General features: G+C 55.9%; 1 protein-coding gene across 4 annotated transcripts in view; it reads right to left on the bottom strand.

The window, feature by feature from the left end:
- The window catches only part of ARRB1 (arrestin beta 1), a 75955-nt gene that overhangs the window by 9853 nt on the left and 47075 nt on the right, over positions 1–19027 (bottom strand). For 3 of the 4 annotated variants that reach the window (XM_019795366.2, XM_019795367.2, XM_019795365.2), the window contains exons 2-13: positions 16931–16961; positions 15019–15079; positions 11929–11973; positions 10858–11054; positions 9552–9611; positions 8682–8749; positions 6372–6507; positions 5417–5501; positions 4726–4798; positions 3754–3891; positions 2509–2592; positions 1229–1252 (exon numbers count right to left, since the gene is read on the bottom strand). In XM_019795366.2, the coding sequence (XP_019650925.1) occupies positions 1229–1252; positions 2509–2592; positions 3754–3891; positions 4726–4798; positions 5417–5501; positions 6372–6507; positions 8682–8749; positions 9552–9611; positions 10858–11054; positions 11929–11973; positions 15019–15079; positions 16931–16961 (1002 nt within the window). The remainder of the gene's footprint in view (positions 1–1228; positions 1253–2508; positions 2593–3753; positions 3892–4725; positions 4799–5416; positions 5502–6371; positions 6508–8681; positions 8750–9551; positions 9612–10857; positions 11055–11928; positions 11974–15018; positions 15080–16930; positions 16962–19027) is intronic. The other variant, XM_034666323.1, reaches the window with a different exon arrangement.

Below are 19027 nucleotides of genomic sequence, written 5' to 3'. Positions count from 1 at the left end.
TGGAACTTGTACCTTCCAGAATCAATCTTTACTTCTCCTCAACAGGGACATGGAGGATTCATAGGTTATTGAAATAATTTGGCTCTTTTTTGAGGGGGGGGGCTTTTTGCTTACAAAGGTGGTTGCTTTTCCAGGTTCACTTGGAAGAGTGAGCTAACAGAAGGGAAGAATGAGTTCGCCAACCTTCATGAAAGCCATACAGCATATGGATGGAAGAACGTGGACGTTAACCTCCCAGCAGGCCATGAGTGATCAAGGGCGGGGGATATGTCTGATTCTTCCCNGGGATATATCTGATTCTTCTCTGGGACCTCAGCATTGTAGCACAAGGCTGGGCATAAATCTGGATTCCGGAAATCTTTACTGAATTATACCGAACTGAACTCAATTGAATTAATTTCACCCCTCCAAATAGACTGATTTCTTGGGATGAACACTACTGCCATCTTGTGACAGGAGGAGGCAAAAACACGGCATGTGGGGCATGGGCCTTTTTTGGAAGATTGAGGGGATCGAGCTGGCTGCAAGGAACCTTGTCAACAAGAGCACATCTCCGCAGGACCTCTCCTCAGCGACACATGGCCGGCAACTGATTCTCACTAGTGTACAAGTCTGGAAGCCGTGAAGCCTGCATTTCTCCAAAACATCAGACTTTTGGGGGCTAATCCCCCAGATCCAAGAAGCTGACTTTGTTGTCTGCAAAGATTCCTGTCACTCGGGTGGGATGGAAGAATAGGGCAAGGTTTTTTAGGAGAGAAACNAGCATGTGGGGCACGGGCCTTTTTTGGAAGATTGCGGGGATCGAGCTGGCTGCAAGGAACCTTGTCAACAAGAGCACATCTCCGCAGGACCTCTCCTCAGCGACACATGGCCGGCAACTGATTCTCACTAGTGTACAAGTCTGGAAGCCGTGAAGCCTGCATTTCTCCAAAACATCAGACTTTTGGGGGCTAATCCCCCAGATCCAAGAAGCTGACTTTGTTGTCTGCAAAGATTCCTGTCACTCGGGTGGGATGGAAGAATAGGGCAAGGTTTTTTAGGAGAGAAACTGCATCTCCCTAGTCCCTCTGGAGAGGATTTTAGTCCCAGCACATGCCTGAGCCTGGGCATCGAAAGTGACTGCTAAGACTCCTTCCAACCCTGTGCCCTACGGTTCCAGACGGTCAGCCCAGTGGTCTCTGGACCCTCCAGGAAGGTGGGTAGATCAGGTTGAAGGGAGGGGCTTTACCTGGATGCAAGGTCTCCCAACAGGCTGGGTGGGTCAGAGGAGGCAGGAGAGGTGGTCAGGAGAGAGTTCAGAGAGGAAGAAAACAGAAAGCACGTTCATTCACCACCTTGCTGCCCGCAGGGGTAGGGCAGACCCTGAGACGCGCTCCCACCCACCGCTGTGGCTGGGACCTCTCATCCAGAGATACACAGAAATGGTATTAGCCGTGCCTGGGGGACTGAAATCCAGGCCTAGGTCAGCCAAACCCCCTCACGGGAGACCTCGCGGAGCCCCCAGGATCTTCCTCTGCAAAGGGAGTATGACAGCCGACCCTGGGGAGGCCTCTCTGATGGCAGGAGAAATCAATTTGGGATTCACCGAGGGTTCCTCAAGGAAGTGCTCAAGGTGGACTGTGGGTCCTGCAGAGTCACAGGACATGGGATTTGGGATTTGCAATTCTGAGATGTCCTATAATATGTGGTCAGTATTTGATACTTCCAGCTCATTATTCTAATAGGCATCATTCTAACGTCTCATGCTATTAGCTTGCAAATCTTTTCACAGAAGCTTATGAGTCAGACAGAAAGCCCCGTGACAAATCAGCAATCTGAATTCTAGGTTTATGACAGCATTCAGGCCCGATCTGTGGGGAAAAGTTGCTCTATGGGAGGCCCACCTTTGCAAGTGGGCACAGACTATGCTCCGGGGCGGGAATATGTCTGGTCCACTGCAGTGACCCCAGTGCCCAGCCTACAACCTGAGGTTAGGGGAGGAGAATTCAGGAAATGCTTGGAGAACGGTTTGGGCCTCTGCTTCCCCATCTGTAAAATGGGGGAGTCAGAACACCCCAATCCGGCTCTGCGATTCCGAGCCCCTTTCAGCCATTTCCTCAGCAGATCAGCATGGGCGTGAGCTGGGGTGGGTGCTGTGCCCCCAAGACGTAATGAGGGGACAGAACTCTCTCGAAACCCCACAGCATAGATTCTGAGGAAGCTCTCCCCCCCCACAACAACCCCATGTGCCTAGACAGGGATAGGGAAGGGAGGGGAGGAAGAGAGAGACGTGGAAAGAGCAGGGGAGGGGTCGAAAATCTCTGAAACAGGTGAGGGAAAGCAGACAGAGGAGGAGGAAAAGGAACATGGAGGAAGAAAAGGAACGGGAAGTCCTCCAGCTTGGTTTACCCTCTCAGTGGACGCAGCTAAAAAGGTCCAGCGAACAGGCAGAATGGGGCAGTGGGCTCCGGGCGGTCTGGGACACCCCCTTCTGCACATAGGAGTCTCGGGCTGGGCTAGAACACTCACCCGCCCCGCGATACCACGAGCTTCACTTTCACTTTGTAGGAAACAATGATGCCCAGGATCTCCCGGTTGGCTCCTTCCCTCAACCTGCAAGGTGACAGGGAAGCAGCTTCATGGACCGTCACGGGTGGAAAAGACACAGCAGGCATGGGGTGCAGTCCGGGCAGCGGCCATCCGTCCCTCTCCTGGGCCACCCGCCACCATGTGTGAACAGAGCCCAGTATATGAGAAAGGGAAGCTTTGCCCTGAGTGGGTGGGAACCTGGAGCCCTGGGTCCCCTCTCTGGCCGTGAAACTCCCTTGCCTGGGCTTGAATCCCAGCAGCATGCGGAGGGGTGGGCTCTTTCTACCCTTGGATGAATGGATGCTGCTTCCCCCACTACTCAGCAACCCATGGGGGCATGAAGGGCTACGCAGTGAGTTCCGAGAGGGAGAGGGAGGTTGGCAAGGTAGGGGAGGAGGTATCGAGGACAACCCTGCAGGAGGTGGCCACCCAACCAAGTCTGGAAGGATTCGAGCCAGGGTGGAGGAAGAGGGCAAAGCCTTGGAGGTGAGGGGCTAGCATGCAGGTGAACAGCCATGTGGCTGGAACACAGGGTCCACGTTGGGAGTCAGGGGCAGGGGAGGGCCTGCAGAGGAGGGCCAGCGCCCCACCAAAGGGCCAGACCTCAGTGGGCAGGGTGACACGAGCTCCCCACACCCCAGGTCTCCACGAGGGCAGGGTAGCCTCCGAGTCAGTGATGACCACAAGGAAGGCATGATCTTATGGCCCAGGGATCCGTCTGAGGGGCACACCAACATCAGGTCTAGCCCAGCTCACTGTCCACACCTCCCCAGACTCCCCATGCCCCTCCTGATTCATCCTCTCCCTCCAGAGCCGCTCCCTTCCTTCCAGCCTTGCTCGTGCTCTGCCTCAGGGACACACCCCATCTGACTGAAGACACTGGGTCAGGAGCCGTGGCTTCCTGCAGGAAGCCCCTCCAGCCTGCCCTCCCCTGGGCAATCCAGCAGAGCCCTGCACTGACAGAAGGAGCTGGGTCTAGGGGCCCATCTGGCTCTCTGGGTCAGCCCTGGATAGGGGTGAGAGTAAGGGGACAGTTTCCCTACAGTTCAAACTCCTGAGGATGAGCCAGGGACCATGGTTGTGGAGAGGGTGACCACAGCATGGACTGGCACTGGTGGGAAAGGTGGGTGTGGACCCACCCGCCCTCCTCCTAGGGGGCAGGGAGGAGGGCGGGTGGGTCCTCACAGGGTGCTGGAGGCCAGGTTCGTGTCTTCATGCTTGAGCTTCCCATCCAGGGCGAGGCCTCGCTTCTCTCTGTTGTTGGCCAGGAAGGGGGTCAGTGTGTAGACCTTGCAGAAGGTTGAACTGGGAGCCACGGTGTCACTGAGAAGAAGGGAGACAGGTGTGGAAACACGCCCCAGAGCCAACCCCCCCAGCCATCACCCCCAGCCCAGTCCAACAGCTCAAAGACCACAGAGTAACACTTACAACATGTTTATAACTTTCCAAAATACTGAGTGCTATTAGATGTCCATAAACACACACATACATGAAAAATTACATGGAATGCACTTGCCTCCCCAAAGGAGGCAGGGCCAGGGAAAAAACAAAAAACAAAAAGCAGATGTGTCTTCTAATGGGAGCATCGACTTCCTTTAGGTGAGAAAAGATGTTTCACTTGAGAGCACTCCTCTTGCCTTAGCTGCTCACAAACTCGAGACAAAATTCTATGCTCAATCACAGTAGCTGCCCTCAAACCTAGATTTTTTAAATATAATTATTCTCTACCGTCCCACATACAACCCTTCTTACCCAATGAGCTGGATTATTCTTTTATCAGACAAGAAAAGCTATGTACCTAGTGCCTTACCCTCTTTGCCCTGGCTGCCAGGAAGCTCAGAGCAAAGTCTGCCCTTTGATCGAGGTTTCTGGCACAGTGTCATTACGACCCCAGTCCCCCTCGATTCATTAGCTCTCATTATGTCATTCTAGTTTGAGTAGTCTTTCCCTAGGCTGTAGCATGCTCTTTCTTGTAGCTAAATCGAGTGGATGTTTGCTAAAAGGCTGTTTGGGATCATCTACCGTGAATGGCCAGGAAGCCTGAGGCCCAGGCCTCTGCCACGTGGAAAAGAACCATGTGCACCTGTAACTGCAGCCAGGGCTTCTTGTTTCCCCATCCAATCCCACACATCCAAGGCTGGGCTTGTGCTCACTTACTCGGCCTCTTCCATGGCCACGGGGCACTTGTACTGGGCTGTGTTAAAAAGGCAGATGTCCGCATACTGGCGCACTGGGAGGAAGAGGGAGACAAGGTGGTGTGAGCCAGGGCTGCCGCTCCCAGGCATTCCAGGCTCCCTCGAGCTGGGGATGTTCAGCCCCGGGAACGGCCAGAGTGCACTGGGAGATTTGGCAAAAGACCACCCCCGTCTGCCACCCAAAGGGTAGCCCAAACACACCCATTCTCTTCCATCACCAGAACTCTCACTCAGGGACAGCTTTGCCGGGAACCCAGGGAAGCTAAGAGTAGGGGGCTTACCCATTAAACTCATTACATGGCCAATGAGCAGCCTGTGTTACTAGCCTCAAAGCCTTCCCCTTTGGCTTAGAGGAGGCCCCAGGGCTTCCCTGCGGGCCAGTAGTTATCCACAGGGNGCTCAGAGACAGCTTTGCCGGGAACCCAGGGAAGCTAAGAGTAGGGGGCTTACCCATTAAACTCATTACCTGGCCAATGAGCAGCCTGTGTTACTGCCTCAAAGCCTTCCCCTTTGGCTTAGAGGAGGCCCCAGGGCTTCCCTGCGGGCCAGTAGTTATCCACAGGGCTGTTAACAAGGGGAGAACCTTCAGCTACCCCAACCCTTGGGAGGATTCCCCCTTGCCTGCCCCCGGGTTGGTCCCCTGCCCAAGGTACCCGAGATCTTGATCTTTTTCACTGTCTTGTTGGTGTTGTTGGTGACGTGGACATTAACGCTGATGGGTTCTCCGTGGTAATAGATCTGGGAGGCAGAAGAAGGGAGAAGGGTTGGACCGGAGGGTACTAAAGCTCTAGATGGAGGGAGGGAGAAGAGGCCCACACACATCTCCTGGGGTTCCCCAGAATTTGGCCACTCTGACATTGGCCTCAAGTTTCTCAGACACTTCCCACCGATGCTAAGGCACTGGGCATGTTAGACTGTGCCTCGGCAGGGTTTTGAAAGATAATTGAATTAGAAGGTGATATTCCTGGGCTCCAGTCCTGACCTGGTCACCGGAAATAATGAGAACATTAGTAATAATTATGATGAAGAAGATGAGAGTTGGCATGACCTTGGACAGGTTACCTAAGCCTCGGTTTCCCCCTCTGTTCAATGGAGGACTTGGACTAGGTGGTGTATCGAGCCTGCTGGCTCTGGATGCCAGGAATTCTAGACTCAGGAGGGTCTGGAAGAAGCAGGAGAAAGGTAGGGAAGGACTGGCTGGCTCATTGAGGGAACCGGCTCCAAATCCTCACTGAAGGACCTCAGCTCAAATCTTGCTGCCAGCACTTGCCCTCAGCTGTCCCCAGAGAGAGAGAGGCATTCCCCACACTTCAAAAGGGGGCCAGGGGTGCAGGCAGATAGCCAGGACCCATGTCCCTTCAAGAGGTACTCTGACTTCTAAAGTCGATCGCATCCTTCAGGCTCATGCCCCACTCTGCCACTCCTTTCAGCCCCCAGAGGCTTCCCTATATCCCCCAAGGGAGGTCTCAGATTCCCTGAACCCTATGCTCTTAGGACTGGGGGCAGAAGCTCCTACCCCAGGAGCCCTAGCGACCATGAGAGAGCTGGCAGGGAGGTCCCGGCCCCCGCAGAACAGCCCCCACCCCCTGCCAAGACCAAGCCTCCTACCTCCTTATCCAGGGAAGCCTCTAGATGCAAGGGCTTGTCCGACATGAGGAACTGCCTGGTGGTCTCCGCTGTGGGCTGGGGGCCAGGCCTCTCTGGGGCATACTGAACCTTCCTAATAACCAGGCGCACGGAATTCCTAATGGAGATGGGCAGAGCAAAAGAGAGCCAGAGTCACCTGCCTCCATCCCTTTCCCTTGTAATCCTCCCTTTCCTGCTCAGGAGACTGCCGTGGCTCCCTGTGGCCTTTGAATCCGGTCCAAACTGCAGAGGTGGACAAGGGCCTTGTCACCGCCTGGCCCCACTCCGCAGCCACCCTCACTTCCTCACGATCACCCTTGATGGTCCATCTAGTCCTTTCTCTGCAGCTTCCCTTGCCCTGGGCCCCCGCCTGCAATACCCTCTTCCCACTTCTGTCCTCTTTTGCTTCCTTCTTCAAGGCTGAGCTAAATACCTCCTCTTCCAGGAAACCTTCCTGCATCAGCTCCCTTGATCTCCTGGTCTGAACTCCTACCCCATCAGAGCTCCTCTCCCCTGTGGCAGTTTTTCAGTGACACAGCCAGCAGGATGGCAAGAAAGGCACTATGTTTCACTTCATACACCCTTATGTTACCTAATAGTGTAAGCTGCTTAAGGAGAGAAATTTGTATCTACATTGTTCACCGTTGTGTTCTCATCACCTGTGACAGTGCCTGCCATATAACAAATGCCTTCCAAATGTCTATTCAAGCAAAAGATGCGGAGGGGCCCTATGAAGAAGTGCGGGCTCAGAGAGGTGACGGGGTTCAGTGAGGGGGTGTGGATTCAGTCAGGGGGACGCAGGTCAGTGAAGAGGATAGAGACCCAGTGAATAGGTGGAAGCTGAGAGATTAGATGGGGCTCAGTGCAGGTGACAGGGGCTCAGGGAGGAAACAAGGACCCAAGATGGGGAGGGGATGGGACCCGCCAAGGCAGTGTCTGTGGCGTGCTGGATGTCCCAGCAGCCCCATTTCTCACCTTCACTCCCTGGAACCGGACAGTCAGGCTTAAGGTCTTAGCTCTCCCCTTACTAACTATATGCCCTTGAGTGAATTCACCTGTGGGCCTCAGATTCCTCATCTGTAAAAAGGAACAATAGCCACACCTCCCTCCCAGGGTTGCTGAGAGGATTAAATGAGTTTGTGCATGTTCCACTCTGAATAGTGCCTGGTTCTTAATAGGCCCTTGATAAATGACAGTTTATCATTATTAGTAGTAACTCTGGTGTGGACTTAAAATGTTCCACTGGGGTGGGGTGAAGGCAGTGGACCTCAGTGTTGTTCCTCTTCCTTGCTCTTGCCGGGGCCCCTTCAAAAAACCACAGACCCCCTTCTTTCCCCTGGTCTCAGGTCTTAAGAAGAAAAGAAAGAGAAGCGAGGGAGAAGGGTCCTATTTTCCCACACCCCAAGGTTGCCCGGGCTNTACCCCAAGGTTGCCCCGGCTGGAGATGGAGATGCATGCAATATACTCTTCAGCCACTAGGTGGCAAACTCAGCCCACTCCCTAAGAAGCCACAGCGCCCTCCCTCAGCCCGCCTCCGGGAGGATCGCACTGCCTGGGGAGGCAGGGCGCATCAGAGTCGGGAGCCGAGGCCAGCCTCTCCAGGAGGCAGGGCAGGGCCTGCCTTGAGGAGGAGCAGGCGTGAGAGCAGGGCTGGGCAGTCCATCTCAGAAGTCAGGGCCAGTGGGTTCCCGCTGCCAGCACGGACTGTCTGCCCAGGGCTGTGCCTCCCAGAACAGTACCTTCTCTGACACCCAGGCTGACCCTCCCCGTTGCTGGGGGGGGGGGGGGGGCTTCACTTACTCCTCTTCCCTCTCTTGCTTGGAAGCTTCCACTGACCCCAAAACGACCCCTCCTCCACCCAGCCCCAACCACCACCTGCGGCTAATGGCCTCCCCGGAGAAGTGGGAAATGCGGGTCCAGGATGGCTGGGAAAAATCTTGCTCACTGTTAAAAACTATCTGAACTTTGTTTCTTTCCAAAACAAAATAAAGTCTGGTGTGGCAAGCCTAGAGGCAGAGAGATGGAGGAGGCAGGTACGGAGGCATAAATGGCGTAAATGGAGAAACAGTGAGGCCTGAGCCAGGGCCATTGCGCCACCTGCCCCGGGAAACCCCCCCGTGAGTCGCCAGCCTTCCAGAGTGCCCTTCCCTGAGTTCCTGAGGCTGGAATGTGCGGCCCCTCCTCGCACACTTCCAGCTATTGTTACTTATCTCTTCTACGGACTTCGGGGCGCTGTCTCCCTCCCTCTGCCGGCAGGCAGCCCACACCCAGCGGAAGCTGCGCCCTTCTCACCGCTTGTGGATCTTCTCCTCCAGGTTCTCGGCACAGAAGGCTTTGACTTCATAGTCCACACCACAGGCCTGAGGGGAAGGGGCTGCTGACCACAGGGTCTTGGATAGGGCAGGGTCCCCACAGCACAGCCATCCCACCCTCTCATTTTACAGACGAGGACGCTGGATAGGAGCACCAAATTCTCACAGCCCGACCCCCACCCCAGCCTGACTCAGGACCCGGTGCTCAGCGCCAGGGTGGTGCTGTCTCCATGGGTGGCTGCCTCTCCCAGCAGTCCCAACACGGTCCCACACTGGCCCAAATGGGCTCCACCCTCTGGGCACCTGCCTGGTCTGGGAGGCTGTCCCCATCAAGGCAGCCACCGAAAATAACAGCGGGGCCTCTGCAGCCCTGTGCGGGGAGCATGACTACTGTGAGCGGACCCTACGGCGCTTCAGCTCTCACTCCCGCCTTTCAACCGCACCAGGTGCCGCATCCTATTGCCTCCATTTTGCAGATGAAGAAACGGGAGCTCAGATCCAGGGCCTGTGACCCTAGGGGTGTCACTTCTCTCAGGGCCTCAGTCTCTGCACTTGTGAAACCACACTGAATGCACCCCCTGCAAGGCTGTGAGGCCAGGTGTAGTCCAGAGAATGTTCTGGTTTTGCTGCAGCAGGAGAGACTGCACATAACTGAATGCGGGGGGGGGGGAGGTGACACCCTCTCTGCCTCCCTGTATGAAAAGAGACTGCTTATCTGAGGCCGAATTGAAATGTCCTAGACACAAGGACGCTTCCACAGAGGGTTCCGGGGCATCTTAGAGAGAAAGCCAGGGCCCTGGGGATACAAATGTCCTACACCCACAGAGATGCTTCTAGAGAGGTGACCCACCTTCCCTGTGTCTTCAGGCCCCGGCTGCAATGTCACAGAGCACGGGAGGTTCGGAGGGATCTGTTAAGAGGACAGACAGAATAAGTCTCCTGTCACATTGACCCCTGACCCACCCATGTTACCCACCCACCACCCCCACATACATTTGTCAGACCAGGTGCCCCCTAGCAACAGGCCATGGCTCTTCCATCAGACTAGGGGCTCCAGAGGACAGACCATATCTCCCCCATCAGACCAGGCCAAGGATGCCCCACATTGGGCCAGAAGCCCCTCCAGTAAAGCCAAGGATGTCAGTGCTTTTCTCTGTCTGAAGGGTTTCGCCTAGCTTGTGGGAGACAGAACAAGGGTCCCCGCAAAGATGCCCACGTCCTAATCTCCAGAACTTGTGACTGTGACCTTACATGGCAAAGGGGACTTTACAGGTGTGATTAAGTTACGGATCTTAAGATGGGGAGAATATCTGGGATTATGCAGGTGTGCCCTATGTAACCCCAAGGGACCTTAGCAGGGAAAGCGGGACGCAGAAGAGTCCGTGTCAGAGTGGTGGGCTAGGAGAGAGACTGGCCAGCCACTGGTGGGCTTGGAAGACAGAGGGGTAGGTGACGAGCCAAGGAACTTGAGCAGTCTCTAGAAGTTGGAAAGAGCAGGGCCTAGAGCCTCCAGAAAGAATACAGCCTTGCTGACACCTCGATTTTAGCCCAGTGCGACCTGTGTTTGACTTCTAACCTCCAGAAACTGTAAGATCATGCACTTGTGTTTTCCCAGCCATATTTCATATTCCTACCAGGCTGGCAGTGGCTTTTCTTACAGCAGCCACCGGAAACCAATACATCAACTCTGAACAGCATGACTATATCCTCTCTCCTGCTCTAGCTTCCCAGAAAGCCAGCGGATTGCACTGAATCTCAGAATCAGAGTCTGAGAAACAGGAAATTTGAAAATCCAGTATCTGGGAGCATTTCCATTTGGAAAAGTGGCAGGGCAGGGAAATCACTACGTGCCATCCCTCGTTCATGAGCCAGGCTGGAGCCGGGCATGTGGGCAGCTGGTCTGAGGGAGGAGACAGTCCCGTCATAACCCAGGGGCCTCTCCCCAGCCTGCTCTCTCCCACCGATGAGCTGGACTCCGGAGGGTCCAAGGAGCTCAGAGGTAAGGTGACACCCTGGCAGTGGCCAGAGAAGAGACACTTACCAGGCAGGATCAGTGACAGTGCCCCAGGTCCCAATGTACACTGAGAAACTGAGTGCTGCCCCCACGTGCCTGCCCACAGGGCTTCCTACGGGTGGCACGGCCGGCCGTCCCTAACCTCAAAGGTGAAAGGATAGGCGTGCTCGCCCAGCTTCTTGATCAGACGCTCCTGCAGCCGCGTCAGGGGCTTCTTGTCCTCGGGGGCTGGCGGGAAGGACTGCACGTTGGCCACAAACAGGTCCTTTCGAAAGGTCAGGCCCAGGACATCCAGGTCTTCCCGGCCGTAGCGGAAGGCGCAGGTCAGCGTCACATAGACTGTGGGAGCAGGGGGCACTGAGGATAGGCCCAGGAGGGCAGCAAACAAGCCCCCCCAGAGCACTGGCACTGGCCAGGAGCTGAGCCCTGGCACTGGCCAGGAGCCCTGGCACTGGCCAGGAGCTGAAGCCCACAGGTCTGTCCCAAAGCTCCTGTGGGGAGGGCTGTGCTGCCCTGGGGATGGGGGGACTGGGTACCCGGGAGAGCCACTCAGGCCTGTCCCCAGGGTCGGGGTGGGGCGGGGGAGGTGGGGGCTGACTGATGGATTAGTTCTGTCCTTCCCCACCCCCCGCACCCGACTCTTGCCAGTGGAGCTCGGAGGAGCACAGGAGATGATCTGACAGGGTTGGGGAGGGCTGGAGTAGCCCGGCAGGATTGGAAGGGGGGTGGGGTGGGCTGGGAAAGGGTTGTGGCTGCAGAGAGCAGAGGGAGGGGAAAACAAGTGCTGAGTGGTGTCTGGAAGGCATGGAGTCTTGCCCTAGCCCAACCCCCACCTCGTGTCTTCCTGTGGACCTTGGACAATCCCTCCACCTCCCTGGGATTCAATTTTCTCTTCTGTAATGAGACCCTAATTCCTGCTCTAACGGGCATCCCCGGCCTTGCGGAAGTCATGATATATTGATGTGAGAGTGCTTGGGGCGTTGACAAGGTTCTTCTAAAATGGGCACGGGTGGGCTGCCAAGGCCGGAGGAGGCCAGGGCACCTGCTCTGATGCTCGTAGGAGTTGCAAAGGGAAGAGCCAGTGGAGGCTGGGCAGGGAAAGACCGTAAAATTAATTGATGTCCTGCCTGGGACTCAGGGAGGCCCTGGGCTAGAGGTCGGTGGGGGAATAGGAGGTCCCTTCACAGGCCGGAGGTGGAGACCACCACCTCACCTCTCCTCTCCTTGAGATACTCAGGATCCACCAGGACCACGCCATCTGGAAGAAGGACAGAGAGTAAGCAGACCCTCCCAACTTGACCTCTCAGATTCCTGAGCCCCAAACACCAAGCCAAACCCAAACCTAACCATCTGTCGAAAAGCCTCAGGAGAGAAATGGGGAGGCCAGCACCAAGGGGAGGGCACTGCCATGCCCCACCCCTACCCTCAGGCTGGCCTTACGGGCCCAGCTGGTGACGTGGGGCACATTACTTCTCTGCTTCTTCCCTGTTCATAAGAACAACAATATGGGTCCGAAACCCCTACGATCGGGTATACTTTAGAATTTAGAGGTTCTGAATTGTGGAAAGGCCACACGGTCTATCTTCCATATATTCCGTAACACCGCCGCAGGGAAACATGAGTATTTTCACCAAGAGGCTAGTTTCCTATTAGTTCAGGTCAGGTTTTGCCACTAAATGAATCCTCCCTCAAACTTACGAGCAAGTTTAGACTTCTAGAGTTTCTTGGATTTGGGATCTGCCACCAGGAGTTGTGATCCTATAAAACCGACCTCCCAGGGCTCCTCTGAAGACTAACGGAGTTAATATGTTTAAAGCTGAGATGGTGCCCGGTTCCTGCGATTCCACGGAGAATGTCCCCAGGCCTGGCCGCGGCAGGACACAAAGGACATTTTCTCCCCACAGGACCCCAGGAGGCCAGAAACACAGGCTCAGGGGTCACCTCCTTGCCTGACATCCCCAGTCACCCTGGCCAAACTTCACACGGCCATACCCATGAACAAGCACAATTTTCTCTCCCCAGCTCTCACCTACTGCGACCCACACCCCCACGCTGCCCGCACAGCAATCTCTCAGGGAATCTTAGGGGCCACGTCCTGAAGGGAGTGCCAGAGGGCTCCTGGTCCTATCCAGTCCTGGGCAGGCCCAAGGGATACCTGGTCAGGGGAGGGTCCACCCCATCTCAGAACCTGCCATCTTCCCTCCTTCTGCTGTGCATGTTTCCTCTGTGCCTGAGCACCAGGGGCTCTGTATAAAACTGGGGGAGAGGGCACTCCCCCAACCAGGAGTGTCAGGGAAGGCTTCCTGGGGGACGGAAGTAGGAGCCATGTCTTAAAGGGCAAGTAAGAGTCACCAATTAGACGACCACGGGGCAGCGCAAAACTGCGGGGGGTTGTGTGTGGCTCTGGGGCTCAGGGGAGTAGATCCTGGGAGTGGTGGAGGAAGCAGGGCCAGGCCTGACCTGCAGTGTCCTGTCTGCAAGGCTGGGGGTTCAGACTTGCCCTGGAGCCTAACAGGGAGCCATGGCGGGTAGTTATGCATTGGGAATTCATAATCAGTTCAGTGTCGTGATGGGCAAGGTATTCCTCTCTGTGGGTCATTTGATCAACTCTGGACAGTGCCCCAGAGCTCTGGGATCCCCAGGGCCCAGCACAGGGCCTGGCTCAAAGTAGGCGCTCTGTGCACACTGACTGAACCAGCCCTCAGGGTGTGTGTGCTGGGGGGCTGGTAACCTCCTGCTCCTGCCCCACCCCCAGCCTCAACGCCACCCCCGCTGCTGTCCTTAATAGGCCGATGGGTAGGGACAGCCCTGGCCCCAGATAGTCTGCTGGAAACTATGCTTTGCAGCAGGCCAGGCAAACACGGGGAGGCTTGCTCACTGCCTCCAAGAGGCCAGATCAGGGAGGAGATGCCAGTGGCAGAGGGGATACTGAGACAGGGTCCCCAGACAGCACAGGGGAGGAGAGGTGGGGCCGGCCTACTCCAGGCCAGGAAGGGAGGGCCTAATGGGGAGCAGACCTCTCTGCAGCCCACAGCCCTGCACACACCCCCTCAGCAGAGGGACCCGGGGACTCCCCAGTTCTCCTGCCCCCACTGTCACAAAGATCTTCCTCCCAGTGAACCAAAACCTGCCAGCTGTGCTCTCTCTGCTCCCACCTCGGCTCTGGAACTGCACGCTCACTTCTGCCTTCTGGTCCCGGGACAACTCACAGGGATATGTAAGAGGCCACGTTCTCTGTGAATGTTCCCCAAGCAACACATCTAGTTTCTACACCTGGACTTGACCTCAGGCAGTTTCCAGTGTCCATCCTCCCAATCGGTCACCTCCTTTGGCCTCATTTTGGTTGTCTCTCTGAAATATTTAGCCTCTCTGGGCCTCACTGTCTCCATATGTGAATCAGGGATAATTCTGGGCCTCCCTCCCTCCCTCCAACAGCTGTGGGAAGAGGCAGTGAGGTCAGGCTCTTCTAACCGGAGCTAGGGTTCTTAGAATCCTAACCGGGGTGACTATGCCTCCTAAGGAAGGATCTGGCCATGTTCAAAAACATTTTTGATTGACCTCCTGAGATGGGGGTAGTCCTAAGGTCTAGCGGATAGAGGCCAGGGATATCCCTAACCAACCTACCACACACAGGACGGCCCCACCAACAAAGAATTAGCCAGCCCAAAGTGTCAAGAGTGCCGAGGCTGAGAAACCTTCAGCCAGAGTAAGACTTTGAAAGGTGCCTTTAGCCACAGCCCAGCCTCTGCCAAGACCATGCCCATGTGGGTGAGTACAGCCCCCATTTCATAAGCCCCAAGGTTTTCTTCCATCTCCCACCTTTGCCATCAGGATGCAGCAGAACAAAGGTTCTGTGGAGCCAGGCTGCCCGGGTTTGAATCCAGGCTCCTCAACCCACTAGCTGTGTGACCTGGAGCAAGTCACTTAACCTCTCTGGGCCTCATTCTCCTCAGTGGCAAAGCAGGCATAATAATGGAGCTACCCCAGTGTCTGGTACGTAAGAAGCCTCACACTGGTGGCTCTTTACCCTCCTCACTATCTCCCAGCACCCCTCCTGGCTTCTCCCCTCAATCCGCCCGCACTTTCCCCTCACATGGTCCTCGCTGAGGGACAAGGAGCTGCTCGGTAAATGTGGTAAATGTTTGCCGACTATCACCGGAAGTCACTCACACCCTGTTCTTGGCACCAGGACCCTCTGGAGACCTGAGGGCTATTCCCGGGTGGCCCTAACATACCCTTCTCTAGAAGGGGCCAGGTCAGCCCCACCTTTCCCCACCTTCCTCCCCAGCCTACAGGGACTCACCCACAGGGTCCACGAGGTCGATGTGGTCCACAAAGTCCCGCTTTCCCAGATAGACAGTGAGCTGGGGAAGACAGGCACAGGGGGTGTTAGCAGCTGTGGGTCTGGAGGACACATCCCTGAAAAGCCACCGGTGCTTGCCCTGGAGAAAACCCTGGGAGCTGCCTCTGCGACTGCTACACCCACCCCGAACCCACATCGAAGTCCTACCTGGACTTGGACCTGAGCTCCAGCCCCGATACTAACAAACCCTTGCATATTTGAAAGCACCGATGTATCCTAGGTGTTATTGTTCCCATTTTACAGATGAGGACACTGAGGCCTGAAATCTTCACGCCAAGCACCACTGAGCGTAGAGCAGCAGCAGCAAAAAAGTCTGCTGCCCCCGGGGAGTGCTGCGCGCATCTCTGAGACAGCAAGGGCAACCGGGGTGGGGGGGGGGCGGGGGGAAGGCGCTAAACCCTGAGCTCGGTGCTCCTCACTGCTCTTCGCCCCAGTGCAGTCTGGCCGGGGGCCACTCATACTAGGACTGGTTTTCCAAGGCAAATGAGGAACGGGGAGCCGCTGTCCTGCTGGGTAGCCAGCCTGCAGGGAAGAAACTCCAGAGCTAGAATCCAGAATCATCCAAGACACTTCCGGTTCCTGCACGGTCCCCGCGTCTGGCGGAGCCCCCTCCCTCCATCGGCTCTCTCGGTCCAGCCCTCCTCCTCCCCACAGCCTCTGTTGCCTGGACAACGTACCAGACACACCAGCCCCCTGCGTGGCCTGCTGCCTGCAGCCTCGCATGCTCTGGACTGGAGGCCTTTCTCCCCTCCTTAGCCAGACTGGTTATCCAAAAATGCAAATCGAATCTGCTCCTCCCATCTGAAAACCCTCTAATGGTTCCTATGCCCAGAGGTATGATGACAAATGGGTTTCATTCCAAATGCCAGCTCTGATGGATCGGGGGCTGGCTGGGGCTCTGGGTAGAGAAGGCATCCAAGATGGAATCCGGGCTCAGCAGGAAAGGGTGAACAGAGATCGGCGATGTCTGCTGTGGGCAGAGAAGGGAGACGTGGGAGCAACGTGGGGCTATTTGCCAGCCCAGGCCCCGAGTCCGAGCTCCTACGCCCTGCAGCCTGCCTCACCTCAGCTCCCACTCCCCCTGCCTCCCTCTTGGCACTCTGATTCAACTGCTGTCGATGCCCCCGCACTCCCTGTGAGTTATGTTCATGCCTAGAAGGCCCTTCTTCACCCTGCCTTGCCAGGATATGCATCCCTCTTAGAGAGGAGCTGACCCAACTGCCCAGGCTGCGTCCTGGAGCCCCTGGGCATCCCTTGATCTCACCCCTGCCGCTTCATATTGAAGCGATGGGCTTCTGTGTCTGCCTCCCCCATCTTGCTGTGAGTGGCACGGGCTGTGCCTCATTTGTCTTGGTATACCCTGTCCCAGTCCCCGCCGGCTTGGCCTGTACCCGACAAGGAATGATGTCAGTAATATCTATTTGCTGAACGGAAAGGAAAGCAGGATGGAGCCTGGGGCCTGTGGAAAGTGAGAAAGCAGGACAGGCCCTGGGAGCTGCTCCAGATAATTACGTGGATCCAGGGTTCAGCAGAGAGGCTCTAGGGGCCTCTCACACCAGGGGATTTGGTGCCCTGAGGCCCTCGGCACTTAGTCTAATTATCACACTCGCACTGAAGTCTCTCTAAAAAAGGCTGTGTCTCAACCCAGAGCAGAGCTCCTTGAAGTCCAGGGGAGTTGTACTGCCCCCCCCACAGACAGAATGTTGCCTGCGCGGCCCCTCCCCCTGTGGTAGGCAGCTCCTAAGGACATATGGGGGCGTGTGGGGAGTCCTGCATGGGCAATAGAAATACCCTAGAGAGGACGAGAGTTTGGGGCCAGGGAGGAGCTGGGGTGTGGTTGTTACGGACTCACCTTTCCATTCGGGCTTGCTTTCTTGAACACCCTGTGGACAGAGAAGAAGCCAGGATTAGCGCATCCCTCCAGGGGAAGGCCCCCCCACAGGCCATCCCTTGGCAGGACAGAGGACAAGTGCCTGGACTGATTTCCAGGCACCGTCCAAGCCTTGTGAGCCAGAGCAGTGTCTGGTATAATCAGATCTTACCATCTCCGGCGCGACCCCACCCAAGCCCCATTATTGCCAATATACCTCTTGTGGGATCTGCCATGGGCCCCTCAGCCTCCTCCTCACACAGCAGGCTGACAGAGTCTCTAAAGATAGGTCAGGCCCTGCTGCTCATTTGCTCAATCCCCCCAGCTCACGCAGAAGAAAAGCCCTGTGTGTGTGGTCTGCCCTGCCTCCTTTACCCCTGGACATCGCCTCCCACTCCCCTCACCCCTCCAGTCACAGCGCCTCCTTGCTGTTCCTTCAGCACACCAGGGTGGGTCCTGCCTCAGGGCCTTTGCTCGAGCAGTACCTGCCCCAGGATGCTCCCCACCCCAGATCTGCTGGCCCAGCCCCATGTCTTCTGTGATGGGGCTTCACCGAGAATTCACCTTGCACTCCCTCTCCTCCTCTGGCTCAGTTCACTTTCCCACAGCACTCACCACTTGCTAACCCGCTACACTGGTGACTTGCTAATTTATGCCTGTCTGCTCTGCTAACACGTCAGCTCCACCAGGCAGAGAGCCTGGTCTTTCTTCTCCACTGATGTGTCCTGAGTACCTAGAACGGCATCCCTAGTAGGCATTTAATAAATCTGTATTAATGCGTGGCAGGTAGCAAGCACTCGACAAATATTAGTTGAGTCGGTGCATGAATGAATTAGTGAAGGAATCAACTGAGAGACTGAGGCCCAGGAAAGACAGGTGATGTGCCCATGACCACACAGCAGAGCACTGGACCCCGAGTCAGGTAGATAAGCAGCCCCCAACTCCTGCAAGGTGCTTGTTGGGCCTTCTAGAGCACACTGCAGTCTCCACCAGCAACCTCCCCATCCTCTCCCCCAGCTGGGTCTGGGAGCCTAAAACCCCCTCACCTAGCCCCATCATCTAGTCCCAGAATTGCTCAGAGTAATGTTGGGAGGAGAGAAGAAAAAGGAAAGAGGCAGAGACTAGAGAAGTTGCTGGAGGAGGGTGGGAAGGAGAGAAAAGAAGGGAGAGGGTCACTGCCCTGCAGGTGTGAGCATAACAAATGGAATGAGAGATGAAACAAACCAAAAACCCAGAGCATGGAGCAGGCCCCCCAGGGCAAGGCGGGGTGAGGCCCACAGTGCCACAGGGACAGTCGCAGAAGGGGTGCGGGGACTGCCTCCTCAGGACCCCCAACCTCACTTCTGGGGCCCAAGGGACCACTGAGAGGGCTGAGCTTGGCTTGCAAAGAAGGGCCTGGCACTTCTCTCTCCCATCTTCCCTACTTCCGGGCTTTTCTCCTCCTCATAAATATTTATCAGTGTTTGGAGTGTGAAAATGCCACAGTCAGCTGGGGTGCAATAATCACTAAGTGAGAAAAAATACAGATCACACAGTTTGAACCAGCAGCTCCCAAGCTAGGGCTGGACCTGCGCAGGAGACCAGGACACCAGAGAAGTCACAGGGACCCCCAGCTGCTTCCAGAAACCTCAGTCCACCTCTGCGGAGCCCAGGGCCTGAGAGAAACGAGAGACCACAAATGCCTGAGTTATAAATGAGTCAGGGAAAGCCACTCTGGTGATTCTGGAGAGGAGAGGAGCAGAGTGAGGGCCGTCCTCACTGCAGGAGGGGGCTGGGGGCCAGGTTGGGGGGACTGATAGCCAAGAAGGGAGGGAGGGAAGGAGGAAGGGCAGTAAGACAGCCAGAACTAGCATTTGTTGAGTGCTTTTTCATAGCACACTGTGAAATGGGCATTATAACTCCCATTTTACACATAATAAACTCGGGGTTCAGAGAGACATAGTAATTTGTCCAGGAACCCAGAGCAAGCCAAGAGGCTGAGTCAGGATTCAGACCCAATTGTGTCTGCCTCCAGAGGCTAGGTGCTTTATAGCCAACCCTGCTGCTTTCCTAAAGCAGGTGGTTTTGTTTTGTTTTGTT

The sequence above is a fragment of the Ailuropoda melanoleuca genome, chromosome 8 (assembly GCF_002007445.2).
Source record: "Ailuropoda melanoleuca isolate Jingjing chromosome 8, ASM200744v2, whole genome shotgun sequence".
In the NCBI taxonomy this organism is placed as follows: domain Eukaryota; kingdom Metazoa; phylum Chordata; class Mammalia; order Carnivora; family Ursidae; genus Ailuropoda; species Ailuropoda melanoleuca.
This window is presented reverse-complemented; position numbering and strand designations above follow the sequence as displayed.